At 32.5% G+C, this 26,520-nt stretch overlaps 1 protein-coding gene across 8 annotated transcripts in view; it reads right to left on the reverse strand.

Annotated features, from left to right (window-relative positions):
* Positions 1–26,520, reverse strand: part of SMCHD1 (structural maintenance of chromosomes flexible hinge domain containing 1) — a 244,010-nt gene that overhangs the window by 130,100 nt on the left and 87,390 nt on the right. For all 8 annotated transcript variants that reach the window (XM_074276007.1, XM_074275999.1, XM_074275986.1 and 5 more), the window contains exons 30-34: positions 19,396–19,521; positions 13,820–13,899; positions 13,285–13,442; positions 2,430–2,545; positions 1,651–1,715 (exon numbers count right to left, since the gene is read on the reverse strand). In XM_074276007.1, the coding sequence (XP_074132108.1) occupies positions 1,651–1,715; positions 2,430–2,545; positions 13,285–13,442; positions 13,820–13,899; positions 19,396–19,521 (545 nt within the window). The remainder of the gene's footprint in view (positions 1–1,650; positions 1,716–2,429; positions 2,546–13,284; positions 13,443–13,819; positions 13,900–19,395; positions 19,522–26,520) is intronic.

Genomic DNA, 26,520 nt, shown 5'->3' on the forward strand with positions numbered 1-26,520 from the left:
AAAAACACAAAACTGAAAAAATAGGGTGAATAATTTTGAGAAATTTAAAAAATTCTTCCTATGATTTAAAATTCTGCTAGTGTAATTTTGTGTGAAATTAATTAAATCCCTGAATATCCTAACAAACATTTGTACTTTTCAAGTCATGGAATTTGTTTGATCTTTCCTATTTTGTTTCTCATCTTTTCTCCAGGTTTACATTTTAGAACTCGTGAATAAATTTTTTTTTTAAAAAAGTCAATTTAAACATCAACTACTATTCTTTTTTTCTAATGTTCTAACAACTTTAATAAATTCTACTTTATAAAAATATGTCTTCAGGGCAAGGAAAACTGGCTCAGGCTTCCAACCATTAGTATGCACTTTTTCCTATTCTATAATCTTTTAAGTTCTTTTCTCTTTCACTCTATTCCACCCTACTTGATCTCATCAACTTCTTTCAATTTAATAATCATTTTATACGAATGATTCCCAATCCTAAATATGCAAATCTAGACTGTCTGCTAAATTAGTCATTCATTTTAAACTGCCTCTTGGATCTTTACAACTAAATAACCTCCAGGCATTATCAAACTTAAATCTTTTCTTACTAACTCTTCTCTCCTCCTTTAAACTTTCCCATTATTGTTGAGTGTACCAATATCCTTCCAGTTCATCATCCATGCTTCACAACATCAATGACATTCCTGACTTCTCACTTTCAAGTATCCCTCACAATCAATCTTATCAATCTCACTTTTCTCCATTCATACAGTAGCAATCTTAATTTAGGCTCCTATCACCTCTCAATTTATAATACAATAAAAGCTTTCTAACCTGTCTACTTGCCTCAAGACTTCCCAATCCAATACAAATTTTTTTGTCAAAGCAATTTTTCCAAATCATATTATTGATCAAGTCACATTCCCCCCGCCCCCATCCATAGTGCTTACAAGATCAAATACTGACTCTTATGGCGTTTAAATAATCTCTTCATAAACTATCTCTCTCCTTTTCCCCTAGACTATTTCTGGCTCCCTCGTCTCCTCACACACTCCTTGACCACAATATTTCATCTCCTGCCCCTACACAATATTTCATCTCCTACCCCTAACCTATGCTTTTGCATTGTCTCCCAATCACAGCATGCTTGAGATGCCACCTCTACCCCTGCCTATCTCTATCTTGATTTAGCTCAAATCCCACCTTTGGTAGGTCTTTCCTGATCTTTACAACTTCTATGTAGCTAGATCTTTAATGTATCTTCTTTTAAATATATGCCCTTTGATGGCATAGACCTTATTGGGATTTCTTTTTAACACCAGTTTAGTTAAGCTAAGCACAGTACCAGGCCCAAGGAAAGTATTTAATAAACACCTGCTGATTTATAACAATTTTTTACAATTCTCAATAATAACATAGAAGTTATTCTTTTTCTCTGTATGTAAAGACAGTTTTGAACACTAATCAAGTACATATCACTGTAGCTCCCATTTTAAATTTTTTTTCTTTTTGCTTTTTCTTCCATGTAAAGAAGTGAAAATAAAATTATATGGAAACCAACAATTCCTAAACTTGCTACCATGGAATATTTTTCATGGGGAAAATATTTTCAAAATAAAGAATGTCATATTTATTCATTAACAAATTATAAAAATAAATAAGAAATACCTGAAATAAAAGAAGCCCTCTTCCTTGTCATTATCCTTTATTTTACTACAATTAAATGTTTCTACCTGAGGAGAAAAACAAAAATTTCAAATGCTATAGCTAATATTAAAAATTTAAATGAAGACTTTAAATGATGCCACTCAGGATACTCTTATGTAAAACATAATTCTGAACAATACTACTTAGCAAAAAATGCATTTTTTAAAAACCAATGGAACAATGAATAGATTAAATAAAGTAACTTTATACAAATCTGCATCTTTAACTTCTATGTAACTAGACTGACAGGACTTAAAGAATAATAATTTATAAAAACCTAATGTTTTCCATTTTAATACATAGTATAATGATTGTAAAACTTGCACAGGGCAAATATATTTCTTCTCCAAATCAGAAAGTTAAAAGTGACCCTTTCTGAAATGGCTATAAGTTTAAGGTTGCTTATAATCAAAACAAAATAGAAATTAATAGAAAAATGGTTAGAAATAATAGGTAACTATTGAGATGGACATTAGAACTGGACCAAAATTTGCTCTATAACATGATAAATTCATTAAAAGATATGAATCACCAGGAAGAAATAAAACCTATTTCCTTGAACTATTCTCCCCAAAATACAGCAACTGCCATTTTACCTCTTCCTACAAAGTCAGGAGATTTCATAGAAGCTGCTCTTCCAAGTGGTGGCATTAATCAAATATATAAATGGATAACATTGTTAAAAATTAAATAAACACCCAAATATTTCAGCTGTCTTTATTCCTTTTATAGTGACTTACATTGGCTGGTTGTCGGCTTCCACTGCCTGTGAGTTTCCACATTTTCATAGAAATCCTTGTGGGATTAATATTCTTAATGACAGTCTCATCTTCAGAAATAACACTAACCATGAAATCTGTCAGAGCAAACAAAATTATTTCTATTTTTCTTAATCCAATCATGCAACTAAATTTTTTTTTCCTTACAACTCATCAATATTGAGGGAGAAAAGTGATTGGCAAGTTATAAACTTTCCAATAAACACATGTTTAGCTTTTTAAATTATACTAAAGCAACTTATGCTAATTAAATGACATATATAAAGTACAGGCAATAAAACATATATACATAAAAATAAAATATCAGTTAATGCAGTTGATGATTATTACTATTTTTTTATATTCTCCTGGTTCTGTTTGCTTAATTAACTTTATATCAGTTCATGTAAATTTTTCATCATTTCTAATAGCACAATAGTATTTCATCACAATCATAACATTAACTTGTTTAGTCACTCCCAATTGATAGAAGTCCCTTCACTTTCCAATTTTATGTTACCATAAAAAGAGATTCAATAAATATATTTGCACCAGTCTTTTTCTTATTTCTTTAATCTCCTGGGGAATTTATTTATATTTTTATTCAGTCCCTGGTAGGGGAGGATAATGGGTCAGAGTATGCAATTTTGTGGTCCACATTATTTTCTGGAAGAAATAGTTACAGCTCCACCAAAAAGGTACTAGTATATCTATTTTTTCCATAACCCCTCTAATACTTGTCATTTTCCTTTTCTATCACCTTAGACAATATGATGAGTGTGGAGTACCACCCCAGAATTAGTTTTAATTTGCATTTCTTTGATTATTTCATGTAATTATTTATTCTTCTCCTGAAAATTGCCTATCTGAGTGTTTCAGGAGCAAGAGCCAAGATAGCAAAGTGAAGCAAGGAAAAAACTTGAGCTCTCTCAATTTCCCTCAAAAACTATATGAAACCAAGCTTTTGAACAGTTTGGAAGGACAAGCCTAAGAATGAAATGAAACCACTCTTCAGGTTAAGATAGGTTGGAAGAACTTCAAGAAAGGTCAGTCTTACTAGGTGAAAGGGGTGTTCAGAGCAGCTCAGACAGCGCCAGGAAAACCAGTGGGAAGATTTTAATCACAGCACATCAGCAACTGAGACCCTCAATCTTAACTCAGTAAAACAATATCTGTGGGGCAGCCTCCAAACCCAACTCAGAGGAATTCTGGAAACCAGGCAACAACAGATGGGACTAAGTCAGGTTACCCCAGCACTGTGAGCAAGATGCCTAACACAAGGGGCCCTGTGCTCAAATCTAGGCTGAGAGTTACAAAAGAAACTTGGGATAGCACCCTCTTGTGCTCCAGGAGCAGAGGTCAACTTCAAAAGTCATAAAACAGGAAAAAGAAAGAAAATGAAGAAGAAATAGAAAAGAACTTTAACCACAGAAAGCTACTCTGGTGACAAGGAAGACCAAAACAACAACTCAGAAGAGGACAAAATGCCTACATGTGAAACCTCAAAGGGATATGAATTGGTCTCAAGCACAAAGAGGCTTCTTAGAAGTGCTCAAAGGATTTTAAAAACCAAATAAGAGAGGCAGAAGAAAAACTGGAAAAAGAAACAAGAAGTTTGCAAGAGATAGTCAAAGCTTGGAAAAAGAAAGCTATTACTTAAAAAATACAACTGGTCAAATGCAAAAAAATAAAAACAAAAAACCTACTGAAGAAAACACCACTTTTAAAAGTAGAATTAATCAAATAGAAAAGATACAAAGGCTAACTGAAGAAAATCATACATTAAAAACTAGAACTGAGCAAATGGAAGCTAATGACTTTGAGATATCAAGAATCAATGAAATTAAAAAGAATGAAAAAAATAGAAGAAAATATAAAATACCTTATTGGAAAAACAGCTGACTTGGATCTTTATCTAGCAGAGATAATTTAAAAATTATTGGACTATCTGAAGGCCACAACCAAAAAGAGTCTGGATAACATTCTTAAAGATATCATCAAGGTAAACTGTCCTGATACATTAGAACTAAAGGGTAAAACATTCATTCAAAGAATCCATCAATCGCCTCCTGAAAGAGATCCCACAAGGAAAATTCCAAGAAATACTATTTGAAAACTCCAGAATTATAATCTCAAGGAAAAAATATTGGAGGCTGCCAGGAAAAAAAAAAATTCAAATATCAAAGAACTACAGTTAGGAATACCCAGGATTCAGCAGCTAAATAAAGTATCAGACTCTGGAATATCATATTTAGGAAGGCAAAGGATTGTAAATGACAAACCACTCCAGTATGTTTTTTTCAAAGAAGGTCACAAAGACTCAGATATAACTTACAAGAACTATATAATAAAATCTTAATCCTATATTCAATTTTTAGAATTTCCATTTTGGCATATAATTGGAATTATAAATTTGTTCTTTGTCTAGATTTTTTTTAGATTCTCAATGCCTAGTTCATTTATGTGCTCTTTCTATTCTATTGATCTACACATTTAGAGATAAAACTTTTCCTCTAAGTATTGCTTTGCCTGCATACCATAAATCTAAATAAGAATTCATTGCCATTAATGAAAATATTCCTTGTACAATTTCTTTGATTCACTCATTCTTTTAGGTCTGGACTGTTTCCAAAATATTTTTAATCTGTACTTCACTGGCCTTTATTGAATGTAATTTTTGTTGAATTATGGTCTGGTTTTTTGTGTTTGTATTATTTCTATGCCCTAAAGCAAGATCAATTTTTGTAGTGTACTAAGAGCTGAGAAAAAGATATATCCCTTTCTATTTCCATTCAACATACTCCAGAGACCTATAATAATGAAATTTTTAAAAGTTTACCATTCTCCTTACCATCTTTTTTATTTTGAGGTTAGAATTACCTAAGTCTGAGAGGAATAAAATGAAGTACTCCACTATACTTTTGTCTATATTCTCCAGTTTAATGTTCCCTTCAAGATTTATACATCTTTAGTGTATGTGTGTGTGTGTATTGCTTTATGTTCTATGGTCTTTTTTTTTTTTTTTTTTTTTTTTTTTTTTTTTTTTTTTTAAGCAAAATGTCCTTTCCTTTATTATTTTTGCTTTGTCTGAGATCATGACTACTACCCCTGTCTTTTTCACTTCAGCTGAAGCATAACAGGTTCAAGGATCATATTTTAAATCTATGTAGGTTTTTCTATTTTAACCACGTGTCTTATAAACATAATGTTGGACTCTAATTTCTAATGGTTTCTGCTATCCTCTTTTATTTTAGGGTAAGTTTATGCAATTCACATTCAGTTATGATTGGATTCTATACTCTTTTCCCCGCCTGCCCCTTCCTTGAAAGTCTTCTTTATTTCTAATAACTCCCTTCCTTAATCTATCCTCAGTAATTACTCCTAGACCCTCCCTTATAGTATATATCTATACTCAACATATATTCTTTCCCCCTTTCCCTTTGTAGTAAAAACTCTGCGTTACACATTACATAATTTTCACCAATTATCCTTTCCCTTCCCCATTCTTCCAATGAACCCAATTCTGACTTTTCCATTCTTTTTTTGTGATCATCCCAACAAGGCACTCTAAGTAGACTATTTCTAACTGTCCCAGAATGATAATGTACTTAAGGATCACATGTAGCATCTTCCCATATGGAAATGAAATAGCTAACCTTGGTAAATTATGAGTTCTCATTCATTTTTACCTTTCTATGTTTGAATCTTTTGTTTGAATGCAAATTTTCTATTCAGTTCTAGTTTTTTCATCAGGAATGCTTGAAAGACTTCTACTTCATTAAATATTTATTTTGTCCCAGTAGGATTATACTTATATTGAGTAGATTATTCTTCGCCATAATATATTTTATGCTCTACATTCCTCTATAGTAATAAGCTGCTAAATCTTGCATGATCATGACTCTGGATTCAAATTATTTCTTCCTGTTTATATTTTCTCCTTGATTTGAGAAAGCACTAGATTTTAGCTATAATAATTCTAGGTTTGGGGATTTCATTCACAAGGTGAATGGTGGATAATATCAATTTCTATTTTGCCCTTTGGCTCCAAGAGATCTAGACAATGTTCCTTTATAACTTCCTGAACTATATTGGTTAGGGTTTGGGGTTTTTTTTGTTTGTAAACATGGCTTTCAGATAATCCAATGGTTCTTCAATTATCTCTCCTCAATTTATTTTCCAAGGTCAGGAGTTTTTCCTATGAAACATTTCATATTATCTTCTATTTTCTGTGCCTTTTTAAACTTCATTTTATAGTTCCTTAATGTCTCATGGAGTCATTAGTTTCCAGCATATCTGAATTGGTTTTTGTGGTTGTTTCTTGCTATATTCGCTTTGATCTGAAGATTTCCAAATTTGCAATACTCTTGCTGTTTTCTTTGAAGTAATGATTAATGGATTTTTTTAAATTTCTACTTATCTCTAGTGTTCTATAAACTTTAGGACAATGTTCTTTGATTATTTATTGTAGTATTGTGTCAAGATTCTTTTTTTGGGGTAGTCCAATTATTCTTATATTTTCTCTTTTTGATCTGTTATCCAGATTCTCACTTGATGTCAGTTCTTCCTCTGTACTTCATCATATAGCATAATTACTATTTTAAAATTTTCTTAGACAGTTTTGCTTAATTGTCAGATGATACTCAGCACTTTCCAATCTTTCTTTTAAACTACCCAGTTACTGATGTCAATGTGAAATATATACATTTCCATGAAAAAATAAATTATTTGTCCTTGTTGAGTCCCTTGAAATTAATCTTTGATGTTGGCCCTTGTATGCTAAATTGTTGATATACATTATTCCAGTACCTGTGTTCTTTTAAAGCAGCTGTTGATAAATTCTCCACAATTCTAAATGTAGTTCCAGCATATTTGAATTGGTTTTTGTGGTGGCTATTTGTTTCTTACTATTTTCTCTTTGATCTAAAGGTTTCAAAATTTGCAATACTATTGCTGTTTTCTTTGAGATGATGATTAATGGATTTTTTTCTATTTCTACTTATCCCTAGTGTTTTATAAACTTTAGGAAAATGTTCTTTGATTATTTCTTGTAGTATTGTGTCAAGATTCTTTTTTTGCGGGGTTGTCTAATTATTCTTATATTTTTTCTTTTTGATCTGTTCGCCAGATCTCTTAATTTTTTCCAGAGGTTTCATATTCTCTTTCATGTTCTCATTTTTTATGTTTCGTTTTGATATTTCTTGGCGTCTCATACCTTCACTGGCTTTCCTTTGCCCAAGGATGCCAGATAACCCAGGGTTCCTCACTTACTGGAGGTAAGTACTTACTGCCCTAGTCTTGTTTTTCACTAATCTATGTTTGTCCTGACATACAATTTTGCTTTGTTTGTGGGAGAAATCTGGAGAGGTTACACCAGTGAATAAGATCAATATCAATAACATATATCAGAAAAAAGAGAAGAGAAAAATTAGAAACATTTGGCTTCACAAAGTAAATAAATTTGACAGGAAATGTCAGATTCCAAATCTCACTGCTTAAGAAAGCAGACTTTTGATTCTATGGAAAATGCTGCTGTGATTACAATATATTTGAAACAATCTCACAGTTCATTCTGGGAATTTGTAGATTTTCAGTGTTTCCAAAGTGGTATAATCTGGAGAGATATCAGGTCACTGGCCATTCTGATCAATATTCTGCTCTACTATGATTAGAACTATCCTTCTCTGCTTTGGACCTAGGATTCAAAAAAGGCAACAGATCTGTCAAATGCATGCTTGTTTTGTACTAAGTATTAGAACAAGGCTCTTTTGGAATGTCTCCCTGTAGGTACCAGTGGCTTCCCACAGTGTAAGTACTACAACGGTTTTCTTGGCTCTCTTCTTCAGTGCTTTCTGTGGTCAGGTTGGGGAAGAGAGGGAGAAGGAGAGAGATAGAAACAGAGAAGGAATCAAGTTCACTTTGATGCAATCCAATATAGATGGCACAAAATGCTGGAGTCAGAAAGACTTGAGTATAAATACAGTTACATAGAGGTAAGCCACTTAACCTCTTTCTTCCTCAGTTTCCTCTAATATAAAAAATGGATAATAGTAGCACCTATTTCACAGAGTTATTCCGAAAATTAATAGAGTACTCAGGACAGTGCCTGGCATATGCAAGGCATTTAATCAATGTATATTATACTTTCATCCTACTTTTCAATAACCATTAATGGGATGTGTTAATAATTATGGATTCAAAGGCAAAAGAAAGGCCTTGTCCTCAAAGAGTTCAGACTGAAGAGGGAGTAACATACAAATAAGTACATAAAAAACCGTGTTCAGCACTTTTTCATTAGATCTTCATAAGAACCCTACACCACCTAGTTACCTAGCTAATGAAAACAGAAGATCATTTAAATACTATAATAAAGCACTGGAAGAATGTAACAAAACTACTATAAAGATACCTTGTCTTATAATTAAAAAAAAATTATTTTATTTTATCAGCATAAATGCTTCTCCCCAACTTCCTTCCTCATACCCCTTCCCTCCAACCTTAAAAATCCAAGACATCTTGGATTAATCGTATATGATTTAGCTTGTGAGTTATTTCATGTTAATAAATGGCATTCTTTGTAGCTGTGGTTAACTGCCTTGTGAATTCTTCATATTCACTCTCCCACCTGGCACATGGATACTTAATTTACATGATGCTTCTTCACTGGTATCCATATTCAACATATTATTTACTATGTCCATATCTTTGCAAAAGATAAATTCTACTTTATGTTATAATATATCATCCTCTCTCATCTCCACCACTTAGAATCCCTAGCTTCCTTAAACTTCATAACTGAGCTCATGTATCAACTTCTATGGGAAAGCCTACCTTGAACACTTATTTAGTTTTTACTCCCTCCTTTCCAATTTTAACATGTACACTTTACCTGTTTACATGTTATATTCTTTTGATACAATATGAAGTCCTTGAAAATAAAATTTTTCATTTTCACACATTTGCTACTGTCTAGGAAAGTGGCACCTATATGATAGGTGGATTGGATTAGTATTGGTAATAGTAAACAAAATGTATGCTAACTCATACTCTTGACCCAGTATGTTGTAAAAGTAGAGAGATGTTGGTAAGGAGAGGGCAAGAGGGAGGGGAAAAGGAGGTGGGGATTCTACAAGGTAGACTGTGAAAAGAAATAACTGAATGTTGAATTGTGGCCACAATGCAAATTCTGTGGAAAAAATAAAATAGAAAAAACAGTAAGAAAATGTTGATGTTTGCCCTTCATTCTCAAAGAGGATACCAAGAAAGGTAATTCATGACTTGCAAATGAATTGGATTTATTTACATGAAGGAGGGCTTTGCTTTCTTTTTTTGTGAAGTTACTCCCCTTACTTTTTTTTTTTTTTTTCAAGAGCCATCTGGATCCAATGGCAAGATATAAATAAGGGCAATTGGAAAAGGCCCCCATGCAGTAGGAGACCTTGGCTTTTTTAAGCTAAGGTCTTTCTCAGATCTCATTTTGACTGAAGCAATGCCCTTTCAGTGATTAAGGCCAAGTAAGAAATTAGGCAAAAAATGGCTTCTTTTATCAAATTAAAAAAAATAAAAATAAAAATCAGTCTGAGAAGGGAAGATCTTCAGGGTTTCACATCAAATATAAAAACAGTTGCTATTTACATTCACTCTGGACTCAATAGCAATTGTCTCTATATTTGACCAAAAACCTATTGTTGACCAATTAATGGGAACCAGAATGATTTGGGTTTAAGGAAGGATCATCAAAAAAGAAATCTAGTCCATAAACCCCAAGGCATCCTGGAAGCCAGTAAGAAAATCAGAGTTTTGGGCAGCTATATGAAATGAAGTCAGGAGGACCTGAGTTCAAATCTTAATTCAGACACTCAACACTTCTTGGCTGTGTGACCCTGGGCAAGTCACTTTGATGTGGGCGTAGACCCTTTTAAGATTCCTTTTCTGATCTATAACTTCCTTTGGGATAAGATCTTGTCAAACCAGTTTGAGCTTGTATCCACCCCCCCACACCGGATCTGAGCTGGCTTGGGTTTTCAGCCCCCATTCTAATGATCTTCTCAGATAATCCAACCCCCAACTATCTGCTCAGGTTTCCCCAAAACAGTTTTTTCCTTATCTGAAAAGCCCGCCAAAAATGTGGCTTTCCAGGAATCAACCTGAGCTCCTCCTATATGCCCCTTCAAGCAGATAAAAACAGCAAAGATAGAATCATCCTTGCTCAGAGAGTTGAAACATGCAAGCTATATGCTTTGAATCAGAGACTCTCTGTCCCCGCCGCTACTTTTGGTGTGTATCTTCCTCTACCTAATGCCTTTTACTAACCAGACTTTAACCTTGCTTCCAAACCTTGCAATAAACATATTTTTATCAATCTAGGTTTTTGGGCCTGTAAATTCATTTACAAGGGACTCAACGCCACCACTAGACCTGATTTAACTTTGTAACCCGCATCAACTTAACCCCAATTGCCTCAGCCCAAAAAAAAAAAAAAAAAAAAAAAAAAGAAAGAAAGAAAGAAAAACAGAAGAAAAAATTAATTTTATAAATATGTTTCATAAATATATTTCAAAAATTAAGTAAGAGTAGTTACTAAAATTTCTAAAATACTATAAAAGGCTATAATGGAAGTTTTTGGTTCTCTTATGAAACTTCCAACTTGTCATTTACTTAGGGTTATGAAAAGTAATCAGAACACAAGCTTGAGTCTATATATGAACTTTTTTCCTTGTTATCACAATATACAGATTATCAAATCTCTAAGATTAAAAAAAACACAATTAAAAATTGTGAAGTCACATTTCAACTTTAAAGCAATTTCATTTAAAGATTAATATAATGGATACTTATTTGAAAAAGCAGTATTAAGTCTAATTTATTATTATGAATGTAAATAAAAGAAATACATAAGTTGTTAAGTCTTGAAGTAAGGAAAATTTGGATTCAATTCCTGGCCATCATCTATTAGCTGTATGATGCTGAATAAATCCCTCAGGCAACCAGGATTATAAGAGGTAAAAAAGATACTTAATTTTAACTAATGGGATTTCTTTCATATAATATATGGCTTCACAAAGAAAATAAATTTGACAGAAAATTTGTCAGATTCCAAATCTCATTGCTTTCTTCTTTTGATTTTATAGAAAATGCTGCTGTGAATACAATCTATTTGAAACAACATACCCAAAGATACAAGGACAAGTTAAACAATTACACTTCTAGATAATTTACATTCTCCTTAACATTTCTGTCATCAACAAAGTCTTACCCTCAGAAGTTTATCTAACCAAAAAAGTAAAGAAATGACCACAAAGGATATGGGAGGCATGTATGGTTGCCAAAAAGAATTTTACATATAGGAATAAAACATTATCCAATAAGGAAAGATTAGCATCTAGCATATACCAGACCAGAGAGATACAAAGAAAAAAAAGGAAAATAGTTTCTGACCTCAGGGAGAGAGGACAGTTAAATCAACACGTTCATAAATTATCAGCAGTTGGGGGATCAGGAAAGGTACAGGCAGAAGATGACACCTGACCTAACTCTGAAGTAATTTAAGAAGGAATGCTTTCCTAGATACTGGAGAGTAGCCACAGTAAAGGGAAAAAGAGTTACCATGTATGAGGAACAGCAAAGGTGGCCAACCTGCTGGCCTGAAGGATTTTTCACTTCCATTAAAGAATTATTTTCACAATGTCATTTGTAATGTACCATTTCATTTGAAATGTTACCACTTTTTACCATGGTACATTATTTCTTTTTGCCTATTTATATATTTACCAATAATCTGTAATCTGCTTCCTGTCTATATACGTATTTGTTTGCCAAGCTGGCCTACATATACAAGGCCCATTTCCAGTCCATTAAGTTACAAGTTCACAGAACTTTTTGTCATTGTACCTAACCTGTGGGCTTATTGCACTAAAAAGATGCACAGAATCCACAGAATAGATGAGCTCCTATGTACCTTCCAGTGACAATTTGCGTGAATGCTGACAAAATACTAACTGTGCATTTTGATTTCAATATCTACTTCACTGAATTTGAGGACAAATTTGTATAAACCAAAAGATTACAGAATGAAGGAACCTTATTCAACATCTCAATTTTGCCCTTTATTTACCCCACCTTCTCAGATCAGGAAACGGAAACCCAGAGAACTCAAGCAACCTCTCTCAAGGGTCTAAGCAATAGTAAAAGAAAGAGCCAGGCTTGGAGGAACTGAGGTTTTTAGAACTTTTACAATTTCTATGTAGTTTCCACTCTGCTCTACTGACTCCTGCTGTGGTCAGTCAATTCATTAATTTAAAGAATGGCAGTTCATGAATACTTCTGTAGGAAGTGTTCTACCCTTTACAAGCCACATTTTACATACAGAGATTTTCAAATTTTTAGTATTTTAATCATTTTAGTCACATCTTAAAATTTAAAATATCCTTCATTTCCAAGGATAGAAATAATCTAGAAGACCTAAGTATAAAGGAAACAATTTTTCCATGAGTTTTCATTATAGAATTGTAAACATTTTGGCATAAGTAAAAACAACCATTAAGTCAAAAATTTTGGAGAACACATCTAAAAACTGAAGAGTCCCTTGAGAGGGTGGACAATTCTATCTTTCCAACAAACAAATTCTTGTTTTCTTAAGAGAAATGAAATACAACAAAATTTCTTTGAAAATTTAATTCCTACAATTCATATTTAACATGAAGGAAAAGTCCAATTACAAAGGAGAAAAAAAAAATCAAACAACTAAGCAAAATGCTAATATTTACATAGATCTTTTAAAATAAAAATCCAAGCACTTTATAAATAGGGAAAATAATTTTAAAATATGGAGACTTACCAGTAAAAATATCCCCTGCAGAAAAAGAAACATCTTTATCGTATTTAACATTCAGTCTCACTGGCTTTTCAGGATCTGGTAGAACCATTAGCCTAATTATAGGTCCTTCTAAGGAATTCTTGTTATAGGTAGCTTTAATTTGTATAATATGTTCTCCCCTTTAAAAAAAAAATTGAATTATAACAGTTATTATGCAAAAATTTTACAGACTGTCATATATCATGAAATGGTAATAATCAAACCAGTTATCCCTTGGGGGGATGACACAGGAAAGCAAATAAAAATTTTTAAACATGTTTATATATATAGGACTATTTTTGTGAAATATAACAAAATGGAGGAGAGAACAAAGTGTAAAGAATATAAATAACTTCCTTTAGCATAGTTTGCACCAAAGGACTATGTTCTTCCTCCAAGCAGTTATGTACTAACACCAACTATAAGAATCAAAGTGCAATATGAAGGTATCATTTACTCAACCAATGGAAATGGAGCTATGTAATCGTGCTAATTTTCAAAACAATTTGGTACTTACCTAGGAGCAGAAACACTAAAAACTCCCAAATTAGCCCTGCCATTGTCATCAGTTTTATGTTGCTGATTTGAAGGGCTGAGCTGTAAAGAAAATAAGTATTACCAAAAACTAAACCAAACAAAAAATGCCAAAATTATTCTAAAAATAAGTTTTTGTTTTTAATCAACAATTTTATTACAATTGAATCAAAAATTATTTTCCATTAATGCCTACTAAACAAATATTTAATTATTTATATATAAGTGTGCATTATGTATTTCTATACACAGCTGATATAATTAATACCTCAGTATTTTCCCAGACTACACTCCTGATTTGACTCCACATTTCTCCACTCCTAAACATAACCCTAGTCTTAACCCAGTATAATTCTACTCAAATATCTGTGGCACTTGTAACCTCCTCCCTTGACAAACCCTAGTGCTAGATGGTTCCCATTATCCATCTCCTCTTTTCTGACTTACACACGGTTAAAAAGAACAGGAAGAATTCACAAAGCCATTATATATATATACACATACATATATACACACACACACACACAATTACAAATTTATATTATTTACTTGGCTCTCACTGTAGCAAAGAAATTTTTTTTAGTCCTCCTTATTCTATTTTAAAATGTTTTTCTATTTAGTTTTATAGGAACTATTTCAAAGCTCTTCTCTAGACCTTACTAAATCATTCTGAGCTAAGGACTTCACTTTAAATTATACAGATGAAATGGAAATCTTTCCATTTAAAACTTTGATATTTTCTTCCTTTATTTTTTTTTTAATAAATTCTACTCCAATCTTTGAAGAGATGGCCTTTCTCCTAAGATGAAGCTATCAAAATATATTCTTCTTCAGTCCCAATACAAAATCAGACGAAACCTATAAACCACTTCTTTCTATTCTTCCTCCAAATATACCTAGATGCTCTCCTATTTCAAACTTTAAAAGCTCTACCTAAATTGTGTATTAAAAAAAAAAAAAAAAAAAAAAAAAAGCCTATCAAAGTATACCTGTTTACAGCAACAACATTTTTGGCCTCAATTCTCTTTTCCCATTCACCTGTGAACCCTTTGCAATCTTGGCCTCCAACTTCAAGGCTCAAAGTGAAACTGTGCTCTAAAATCACCAATGATCCCCTAAAACAGTTGATGGCTTTATATCAAACCTCATCCTTTTTGATCAATATCACTTAATGTAACTGACTCCCATTCTTCTGGACTCTTTCATGGACTTTTATGACATATGGTTATTTAATGATTCTCAGGCTCATTTGCTGGATCATGCTCTATATTAAGTTCCTACACTACAAGTATAACTAAGGCTATCTAGGCCCCACTCTTTTATATTTAACACTATCTTTATATTATATCATATGGAAATCACATGGATTTAATCATTATGCCAGTGACTTATAGATCTATATATTCCATCCTAGTCTGTTCCTGAGCTCCAATCCTCTATTATCAAATACTTAGTATGCTTTCAAATTCATTATACTGGAACCACCTAAAATTCAACATGTTTAAAATAAAAATTAGTTCCTTTTTTCCCAAAATGTGTCTCTGTATTCAACTAATCTATAGTTATCAAGTCACCACTATCCTTTCAGTCACCCAGACTGTTCACAATCTAGCTATAAAACCTTTAAATTCTCCCAGGGATTACTATAAACTCCATTCACCCTACATATCCAAATAATACCACACTATTTCTTCCATCCAATTCTGATAACCACTGGGCTGTAATATGTTCATGGTCTCCTAATTGGTCTTCTATCTTGAATCTTTCCACCTCTCCAATCCATTCTCTCTTGCCAGCTAAAAAGATGATTTTCCTAATTTACATGTCTGATCATCTCACCCACCTCCCTCAATGATCACCAGCGACAATCTATTATTATTAGAAACACATATAAACTCTTTGATTAAGTTTTAAAGCATTTCACAAACTGGAACTAACTTTTTTTTTTTAAGTTTTATTTCATTATTATCCCTTTTGTATACACTTTATGATCTAGCAAAAATTGGCCTTCTTACTATTTCTCAAGCACAATACTCCATTTCTGATTTCCATGCCTTTCACTGATTATTCCCCAGAAATAGAAATACTCATCCTTCTCACCTCTACCTTTTTGGATATGAGAAATACTTCAAAACACAGCTCAAATGTGATCTTCTACAAAAAGTCTTTACTGAATATGTCTCCAAAATTACTTCCCAGTTATATCATTTGTTCTAAATAGTCTCTTCTCTCATAAAAGATCCTTTAAAGGGAAGGACTGTTTCATTATTTCATTTTTTTAAATCCCAAGCACCCCAAAATTAAGTGGTTTTTTTTTTGGTTTTGTTTTGTTTTTTGTTGTTTTTCTGAGGCTGGGGTTAAGTGACTTGCCCAGGGTCACACAGCTAGGAAGTGTTAAGTGTCTGAGACCAGATTTGAACTCGAGTCTTCGTGAATTCAGAGCTGGTACTCTATCCACTGCGCCACCTAGCTGCCCCCTTAAGCGGGTTTTAAATAAATGATTATTGATTCACTTATTCATCTAGTCTATAAACACATTGCAAAAACTGTAATTTTTCTTATAATATATTTGACAAGTGGCCAGGTGTCATCCAAAACCATGCTTCTAGTAATAGGAATTATATGAAAATCATTACCATTCAAGATAGTTTGTTCTATATTAGATCAAATCTAGTGCAATCATATACCTTAAACAAAACTGTATTTACTGATACAGGGAAATGTTAAGTTTAGAATTTCTTAGAAAACCAGAAGGCCAATGATTATCTTGTTAGTGTTTTGAAGTGTATAATGGCTAATGAAGAGGCTAGAAACCTTTACTAGAGCACGAAAAACTGCCTTTTGATTTGTCTTAAGTGTAGGAATTTAATATGGTACAATGGAAAGCATATTGTATTGGGAGATGAAACACCTATGTTCTAGTTATCAATATACCACTGACATACAATATACTCAAGGGAAAGTCACTTCATATCCAGATGCCAACTTTCACATATGTAAAATGAGAGAACTAAACAAAAATGAATTGAACTCCAATAAAAATCCAAGTTCCCTTACATTAATTTTTATAATGTCTCTGGATATAAGAATTACTGTACTATATGCTCAGCTGCATAAAAAGATCAAGTCCGTTTACTTTAAAATCTTACAGATAATACATTCAATTCAGTTAACTAAATAAAAGCCTTGTTTAGAGTAACGTACCAAGGTTCAGGGAAAGAAACAACATTATGCAAAAAAGGTCTCTGTAAACTTAAATCTGTGTATTTAAACAAAACATATACAAAGAAATATAAGCAGAAACTTATATGAGAGAAAGGGGAAAATACTCAAGATAAAGAATTATGTGAGCAAAGTATATTGAAAGCAATATAAAGATGAGTTGGCAAGAAAACAAAGAGAACCTATGTAGGAAATCAAATGGTCCAGTTTAGCTGGTATAGAATAGAGAGAAGTCAAAAGAAATGAGATTAAGCTGGCAAAGTGAAAACAGCACAATTAGGAACCTGCCTTCCTTCCAGTGCCCAGATAATGCAATAACGCCAATACATCAGTACATCTACTCTTCAACAATTATCCCTGATTTTTGTTCCATAACTACCCTACCTTCATTTTAAACAAAATTTCTCTTATATCTTTTGATTACATTGCTTGTTCACAATTCCTTCTTTGAAAGATATTTCAGTCTATTCACAAGCATCATGTTCTCCAGAGACACCTCATTTTTTATTACTTCTACCTAAAAAAACCCTTATCTATATCTTTTCCAGATTCAAGCTTTTCTGCAAGCTTTAAAGTAACTCCCCAACATTCTACTTAAAATTATTTTTCCATTTCTCTCCTCTTCCCCTACCAATCTCAGGAACTCCTGTTTTTAGCAACCTAAGCATATAATTCTCAGATTTCATTCTATATAGTGTGTATATATCTCCAGAACTCCAGACTCAAATATTCAGAAAACAAATTAAGCCTAGGTTAAACCTTAATGTGTCTAAGATTAAGCACATCATCACTCTATATGTGTGACTATGTGACTAAAGTATTACCATTCCTCTCTCAATCTATCAAGTCTGTAACCCCGAGATTATTTTCAACCTCACATTAATTCATACTATATATGACTAGGAGGTCATATCAATTCTATTTTTCCAACATCTTTCAATGTTTTCCTTTCTATTCCTACTGCTATCAAAATAAAGAACCATATTCCACCTACTTAGAAAAGTGTAAACTATATTGTAAGACTCCCCATTTTAATCCTATCCCCTTGACCAACTCATTCTTCATATTACTGAAAAATCTTTCCTATTCGTGGACTTAATCATGTCAGTTCTCTGCTAGAAAATCTTCAGTGGCTCTTGATTATCAAGTCAAGTTCAAATCTAATTGGCATTATAAATTCTCTAACTCCTTGTCTTCCCCCTCCTTCCCCTCCACCCCCCACTGTTCTAATTTGATGTCACATTACTCTCTTACAAAAATTCCAGGAAAAAAAAGCATTCTAGGAAAAAGAGGGGCAATAACAGAGTAAAAAAATGACATTTCATGTGAAAGGAATAGCAAAGAAGCCAGTAAAGCTAGATTCTAGTAATATAAAAAGGCTCAAGAGGATAGAAAAGGGGGGTGGGGATGGAGATCATGAAGAACTTTAAATAACAAACTGAGGAATTTATATTTGGTCCTGGAAACACTAAAGAGTTTTATTGAAGAAGAGTGAAAAGACCAGACCAGAATGTTAGGAAATGAGAGGAAGATAGATTAGTATGAAGAGATATTCAAGGAAAGGAGACCAATTAACTACAAGATTATACAACACCCTAGGTAGGAAATATACTAACTAGGGTAACAGCAGTGTGAATAGCAAAAAAGAAGAAATGTACAAGAGTTATTGTAAAGGTAGAAATGGCAAGACTGGATAACAGACTGGATAACCTAGAGAGGAAGGACTTATCTAAAACTATCAAATATTGCAGAAAGGAAAGATGAATACTAAGAAAAAGCCACATTTAACAAATGTTTGAATAATTAATCTCCTTGACAGAAGGGATATACATTTTAACTGAATCTTGAATCTCTCCAGTATATAAGACGTAAATATAATACAGCAGTTGTTCATAAGAGTAGGTGCTTATTAGAATTTGGTGGATTTTTCTAAATAACACATACTCTAAATAACACATACAGTATTTAACATTTATAATTTAATTTCCTTTATACAAAAAAGAATATTTATTCTCATTTATATTGTACTTATATTGCACAATTCTTTATAAACATCATCTCAAAGAAGCATGACACTAAATCTAAGATGTATGTGCTTTAAGAAAATCATTTTTTGATGATCCTGAAATTTACTCCCTACCTCTGAAGTTATAAATAAATATCCATTTCACTTAACAGATTGCACATTTTTAAAAATGCCCTGCTGATTTACACTAAATGACAGGGAAAGCAATGTTTACATTCTAATATATAAAAACTGTTACTAAGAAACAAGTATTTGACAAAATTCAAATATTATTTTAACAACATACTTAATATTCAAATATGGATACTTACTTTCAAAATGGCTGCTTTCACAAGACTTATTTTGACCTGTGGTACAGGAGAAGGATTTTCCCACTGATCACATAGCTGAATTGAAAGGGGGTTTGGTAATTCTTTTCCATTTATCACTGGAATAGGCTGAAATACAGAAAAATATTTTAAGCAATCCTAAAAATAATATTCCAAATAACATGGTATTTCTTTATACACCACAAGAAAGATTTGATTATTTTAAAGTAATGGCAAATTGGTTTGTTTTTACTTCTGGAATTCTACCAGAACTAGATTTCAAAAAGTGGTTCTTGTGAAAGATACTTTTCCCCCCGTAACTCAGAATCAGCTTTTCTTCAATAAAATGGAACATCACCTAAAATGAATATCTGCCCAAGAGAATGATTGATGGGTTATATTCTAATTTAGGGAGAAAATAAAGGGTAGGCTAAGTAATACAGGCTTAAATATTTCTCTGTTCTACACACATACACACACACACACACACACACACACACACACACACACACACACACCCCTCTTTTGAAATCAACAACAGAACCATCCATAAGTTGTGCTCAGACTTCTCATCTTGCCTTTGAGATAAATTTGGGCTATTTAGAATGGTTAAAAACAAAGGTTCAATATTATTTCTTTGGGGACTTGGTGATGAATTCTTTTTTTTTAAATAGGTTACTCAAAGCAAAAAAAACCACAAAAGCAAGTTTGGTCCTATGCAGCAATCTTGAATTTCTTTGTGACAACAGGCAGAATGGCAGAAAAAGGGGAAGAATTTTAAATGGCAGTTTTTTAGACTATGTATAAATATTAACCTCTCAGTACTCTAAATGTGAGATTCTCTTTTAATGACCAGTCAACCAACATAAGACTCAAGGAATGGAATTATAGTCACCCTGACATTTTTGCTATAAATAAAACTAAAAGCCACAAGGAAATTGTAGCTACATTAAAGAATGGCTGAAAGGAGATGAACTACATTCATCATAAAACAACACAAATCAAAGCAGTCAATGGATTATGTCACATATATGCACTATGAACATTTTAAAGTCAAAAGGCCAACAACAGAGGTTAATCTAATAAAATAAAGCCACTTTCATATATTTATATTAAGAAAAGGGAAATGACATACCAACAAGATAGCATTCTTTTCCATAATTAGATTTGTACAGTCAGATGGTCAACTTGCCAGAGGAAACAGCAAAATCAATTAGCCCAGAAGATCAAAGATAAGGCATAGATTTGGGACAAATACACTGCAAACTATTTAATTAAAGTGTTGTTGTCCTTCCCCCAATGGAAAAAGAAAAAGATTAATAGAATAGACACTGACACATACTATAACAATTTCCTAAGGAAATTTAATGAAGATATGTCAATTCTCCCAAGATGGCAAAAGAGCTTAGAAATCACTTCAGCACTAAAAAAAAAAAAAAAAAAAAAAAAATTCCACTTGATTCCAAAGAGAGTAATCTAGGGAAAAATAATTTAAAAATAATAATAATAATAAAAGAACCAAAAGAATATTATTAATGCATGTTCTTTCCAAATTCAAGAAAAATTTTAAGAGAATAATCTGAACATATTGACAGCATCCTCAAAGAGCAATTTGGAAATATGCTCACTTTTATAGGAAAATCCAAGAGAAAGAAGAGACGGTACTTGCATTTTAAGGTTTACAAAGAGTATTAGACAGAGTTTTCTTCTCTCCTTTTTTTCTTTTCCAAACCCTCATTCCATGGCCTCCTACCTCTCTACTAAGGCACTATACCTTCTCCAAAAGCAAAAGAATGGACCTGTAGATAGCCAGCCATTGCTGACACCTGAAGAAGACTTGGCCTGAGACACTTTTGCCCCCCTCTGCCCAGCAAATGCAGGCCTAGCCTGCCATGTGTATTTTCCATCCATCTACACCTACTCCCATGTATGTCTCCCCCACCACCCACACTCTTCCTTTCTATTCAAGCCAGATCTTCACATGGGTGGCCCAATTCCCATATGTTCCTCTTCCAAGCTCTCACATGTCCTTAAACCATGTCGCCCCTTTTCCTGACCTCCTCCCTTTCTTATTTCCACAAGTAAATTCACATTAAGTAAAAACAGTCTAGGGAATGGTCGACTTATATAAAGTGAGAACTGTTTGAAATATCTCATTTTGATTTCCACATTCCTGAAAGATATTCGATATTGTCCCCATTTTTTCTAGTAAAGAAACTAGGTTAAGAGGTTAAGTGACTTTCCCCCAGCTTATTGATCTTACTTACTATAGATAGTAAGCTATGAATTCACCTCTTCTTGACTTCAAGTCCATCAAGCACTCCATCTATTGTGCTACCTAATTGCCTAAAGGCACAGTTTTGTTGTTGTTGTTTTTTTTCCCCTAATAATCAATGGAACCCAACAAAAATGCATAGACATGCAACTGATATATGCCAGTTTTTCAGAATTTTTTGACACTTTTTCGTACTTAAATTCATCCTCTTGACTTGTGACCATAACACTGGATTTGCATGGGCATTATGAAATTGAACTCATTTCTTCAAGATGAATGAGAAATGACTGTATAGCTATGAAAAGTAAATCTATATAAGTATATTAAAGTCATCAAGTATGAGAATATAATATAAGAAAAAATATGACCACAATTTCTCGTAAAGGGGAAAAATATCAAAGAATTTATAAAATATACAATAAAATCAAAAGAAGGTTAGAATAATTTAAAAGAGTATTAATAGCAAATAAATCAGATGCTTCAGAAATATAAAGGAGATGTTTTATAAAGGACATTAAGGTTTAATGACTAATGACAGCAAGGTCACTAATGTAAACTACAAATATAAATGGGATGAATTCATCCATAAGAATATCACAGAATGTAACAAAACCAAGTAATTATATTAATCTCACAGAGATAAAACAAGGAATTATAGTAAAATGTACCATACAGTTAAAAGGACTAGAGTAAAATGTACCATACTTTAGCGTAAACAAAAAAGGCAGGCATAACTATCACAATCTCAAACAAACATATAGCAAGAAATAAGAATTAAGAAAGAAAGAGAAAGTAACTTGTTCAAAGCAATGATCAATTATGATTCCAAGGGACTCATGATGAAACATGCTATTCAACTTGATAGAAAGTTAGTGGATTCAGAGAACAGAATGAAATATTTTAGGAGCAGGAATAATTAAAATTTTTTGTTTTCCTTGACTATGACTTTTTCAAGGTATAGTAGTGAAGGGAAAGCAGGAGGGACAGAAAATTAGAAAGAAAAAGAAGTGAGGGAATTACAAGTAGATTTGTTTTAGAAATATGAATTTAGTGACTGTTTGGAGGACAAATTGAATAGTTAAAAGTGAAAGCCAAGAGACCTATTAGGATGCCAATATAATAATCCAAGTGAGAAGTAATCAAGCCCCCGAATAGAGAAGAAACAAGATTGTGTGTGTGTGTTTTGTGTGTGTGTAATACACATATAAGAAAAGGAAGAGGCCAAGATAACTCCAAGATTATAAATCTAGGTGACTCAAAGACTGGTGATGCTCATAAAAGAAATGGCAACAAGAAAGGGAGAGGGTGGGGGAGTAGAAGTTATTATAGTTATATAAGAATTGGATCAGTTTATCTGAAATGGCTTTAAGAAATCCAATTAGAAATGACCAACAGACTGCTGGTGAAAAAGGGTTATAGTTCAGGAGAAAGTCATGGGTTAGAGATGATAAATTTAGCTAATAAGTTCAATCAGTTTGATTTGTTACTTGTTGCGTAATTTTGTTGTTATAAAATGGTTTCTTGAACAAGAAAAAAGGGTTAAGTATATCTAAGAAATAAAGCCTATATAAAAAGAAAAGATACCAATTTATAAAAAAATCACGTGTAATTGGAGAAAAAAATAGACATGGTGCCAATACCTAAACCAAAAAGTCTCTAATAAATATTGATGTAAAAATCTTTTTTTTTTTTTTTTTTTTTTTTTTGGAGTTGAGTGTCTTGCCCAAGATCATACAACTAGGAAGTGTTAAGTGTCTGAGATCAGATCAGATTTGAACTCAGGTCCTCCTGACTTCAGCAATGGTGCTCTATCCACTGTGTTACCTACCTGCCCTACTGATGCAAAAATCTTACAAATAGAATATTAGCAAAGAGATGACAGCAACTTATCAACAAGATAAAACACTAGGACCAAGTAGAATTTATATAGCAGGAATACAGGGCTGGAAAACTATCAGAAAAACTATGAATATAATTGACCATATCAATAACCAAACTTAAAGAAATCATTTGATTATCCCAATAGATGCGGAAAAAATTGACAAAATACAACATCGATGTCTATTAAAAACACTAGAAAGCATAGGAATAAATGGAGTTTTCCTTAAAATGATAAGCAGCTCTAAAACCATCAGCAAGCATTATATGAAATGAGCATAAACTAGAATCATTCCCAATAAGATCAAAGGTGAAGTAAGGTTGCCCATTATCATGAAAACATTAGGGTATATGAATGTTATGGAATACTATTGTTCTATAAGTGACCAGCAGGATGATTTTAGAGAGGCTTGGACAGGCCCTACATGAACTGATGTTAAGTGAAATGAGCAAGACCAGGAGATCATTATACATGGCAACAAGATTTTATGATGATCAATTCTGATGGACGTGGCTCTCTTCAACATTGAGATGATTCAAACCAGTTCTACTTGTGCAATGAGGAAGAGAGCCAGAGAGAGAACCAAGGGAACAGAGTGCGGACCACAGCATAGCATTCTCAATCTCTCTGTTGTTATTTGCTTATATTTTGTTTTCTTTTTCAGTTTTTTTTCTTCTTTATTGATCTGATTTTTCTTGTGCAACAAGATTACTGTATAACTATGTATACAAATATTGGATTTAACATGTATTTCAATGTATTTAACATGTATTAGACTACCTGCCAGCTAGGGGAGGGGGTGGGGGAAAGGAGGGAAAAATTTGGAATAAAGGGTTATGCAAGAGTCAATGTTGGAAAATTTACCCATGAATATGCTTTGTAAATAAAAACCTTTAATAAACATAAAATAAATAAAATAAAGAATGTAATCTTAAAAAAAAAATTTCAAGGGAATTCATTAAAAAAAAAAAAAAAAAGAAAGTAAGTAAACAAAGGTAGCCTAGGTAGATTTAAAACTATATATACTATTAAGCAGCAATACTCAAAATCATTTAGTACTGGCTAAGAAATAAAGTAATGGGTCAGTGGAATAAGTTAGGTTCACAAGACTCATTAGTCAATGACTATAGTAATCTAGTGTTTGATAAACCCAAAGACCCCACCTTTTGGGATAAGAATTCACTATTTGACAAAAGTTGCTGGGAAAACTGAAAAACACTATGGCAGGAACTAGGCAATGACGTATATTTTGTACCAAGATAAAGATGAAATGGGTTCACGCTTTTTGTACACAAAAGGTGAATACTATAAAGCAAATTAGGAGAACAAGGGATAGTCTACCTGTCAGTCTATGAAGAAACAAGAAATCAATGGCCAAAGAAGAACTAGAGAACATTATGAAATGCAAAATAGTTATATTTTGCTCATATTAAACATAAAAGTTTTGGTACAAACAAAATCAATGTAGCGAAGATTAAAAGGGAAGCAGAAAGTTGAGAAAAAAAGTTTTTACATCCAGTGCTTCTGATAAAGAGTCTCATTTTAAAAATATATAAATAGAAAATTGACTCAAATTTATAATACAATTCTTTCCCTAATTGATAATTGGTCCAAAAATATAAACAATTTTCAGATCAAGAAATTAAAACCATTTTTAGTCATACAATAAATGCTTTAAATCACTATTGATTAAAGAAATGAAAATTAAGACAATGCTGAGTTACCACTATACACCTCTCAAATTGGCTAACATGACAAGAAAGGTTAATGAAATATGGTGGAGGGGAGCTAGGAAAATGGGTTCACTAATACATTGTTGGTGAAATTGTAAACTGATCCAACCATTCTGGAAAGTAATTTGGAATTATTCCCAAAGGACTATCAAACTGTGCATAAGCTTTGATCCAGCAGTATACTGGGTCTATATCCCAAAGAGATAAGGAAAAGGACCCACGTGTGCAAGATTGTTTGTAGCAGCAACTTTTTGGCAAGAAACTAGAATTGAGTTGAGTCTTGTGAACTTAACCCATTAGTAGGAAAATGGCTGAATAAGTTATGATATATGAATGTAATGGAATACTATTTTCTGTAAGAAATAATGAGCAGCACTTCCAGTTGATCAATGATGGACAGAAACAACTATACCCAGAGAAAGAACACTGGGAAGTGAATGTAAATAGTTAGCACTACTGTCTATCTACCCAGGTTACTTATACCTTCGGAATCTAATATTTAACGTGCAATAAGAAAATTGGATTTGCATACATATATTGTATCTAGGTTATACTGTAACACATGTAAAATGTATGGGATTTCCTGTCATCTAGGGGAGGGAGGGAGGGGATAATTTGGAAAAATGAATACAAGGGATAATGTTATAAAAAAAAAAAAAAAATTACTCATGCATATATACTGTCAAAAAAATTTTAAAATTATAAAATAAAAAAAAGAAAGAAAGAAAAAGAAATAATGAGCAGGCTGATTTAAGAAAAGCTGGGACAGACTTACATGAACTGATACTGAATGAAGTGAACCAAGAGAACAATATAAACAGCATCAACTAGATTATGTGATGATTAACTGTGATGGACTTGGTTCTTTTCAACAATGAGGTGATTCAAGGCAATTTCAATAGACTTATGATGGAAAAAGCCATTCATGTCCAGAGAGAGAACTATGGAGACTAAATGTGACCTTTTATTGGTGGTGGTGGTATTTTGTTTGTTGTTTTTTTTACCCCTTTGGATCTAATTTTTCTTGTTCACCATGACGAATATGGAAATGTATTCAGAAGAATTGCACATGTTTAAATTATACTAGATTGCTTGCTGTCTAGTGATAGGGGGAGGGAAAAAAAAGAAAAAAAATTGGAACACAAAGTTTTGCAAAGATGAATGTTGAAAAACTATCTTTGCATGTATTGGAAAAATAAAAAGCTATTTAAAAAACAAATGCTAAATAAGGAATAAACAAA

This window comes from Sminthopsis crassicaudata, chromosome 1 (genome assembly GCF_048593235.1).
Source record: "Sminthopsis crassicaudata isolate SCR6 chromosome 1, ASM4859323v1, whole genome shotgun sequence".
Taxonomy (NCBI): Eukaryota; Metazoa; Chordata; class Mammalia; order Dasyuromorphia; family Dasyuridae; genus Sminthopsis; species Sminthopsis crassicaudata.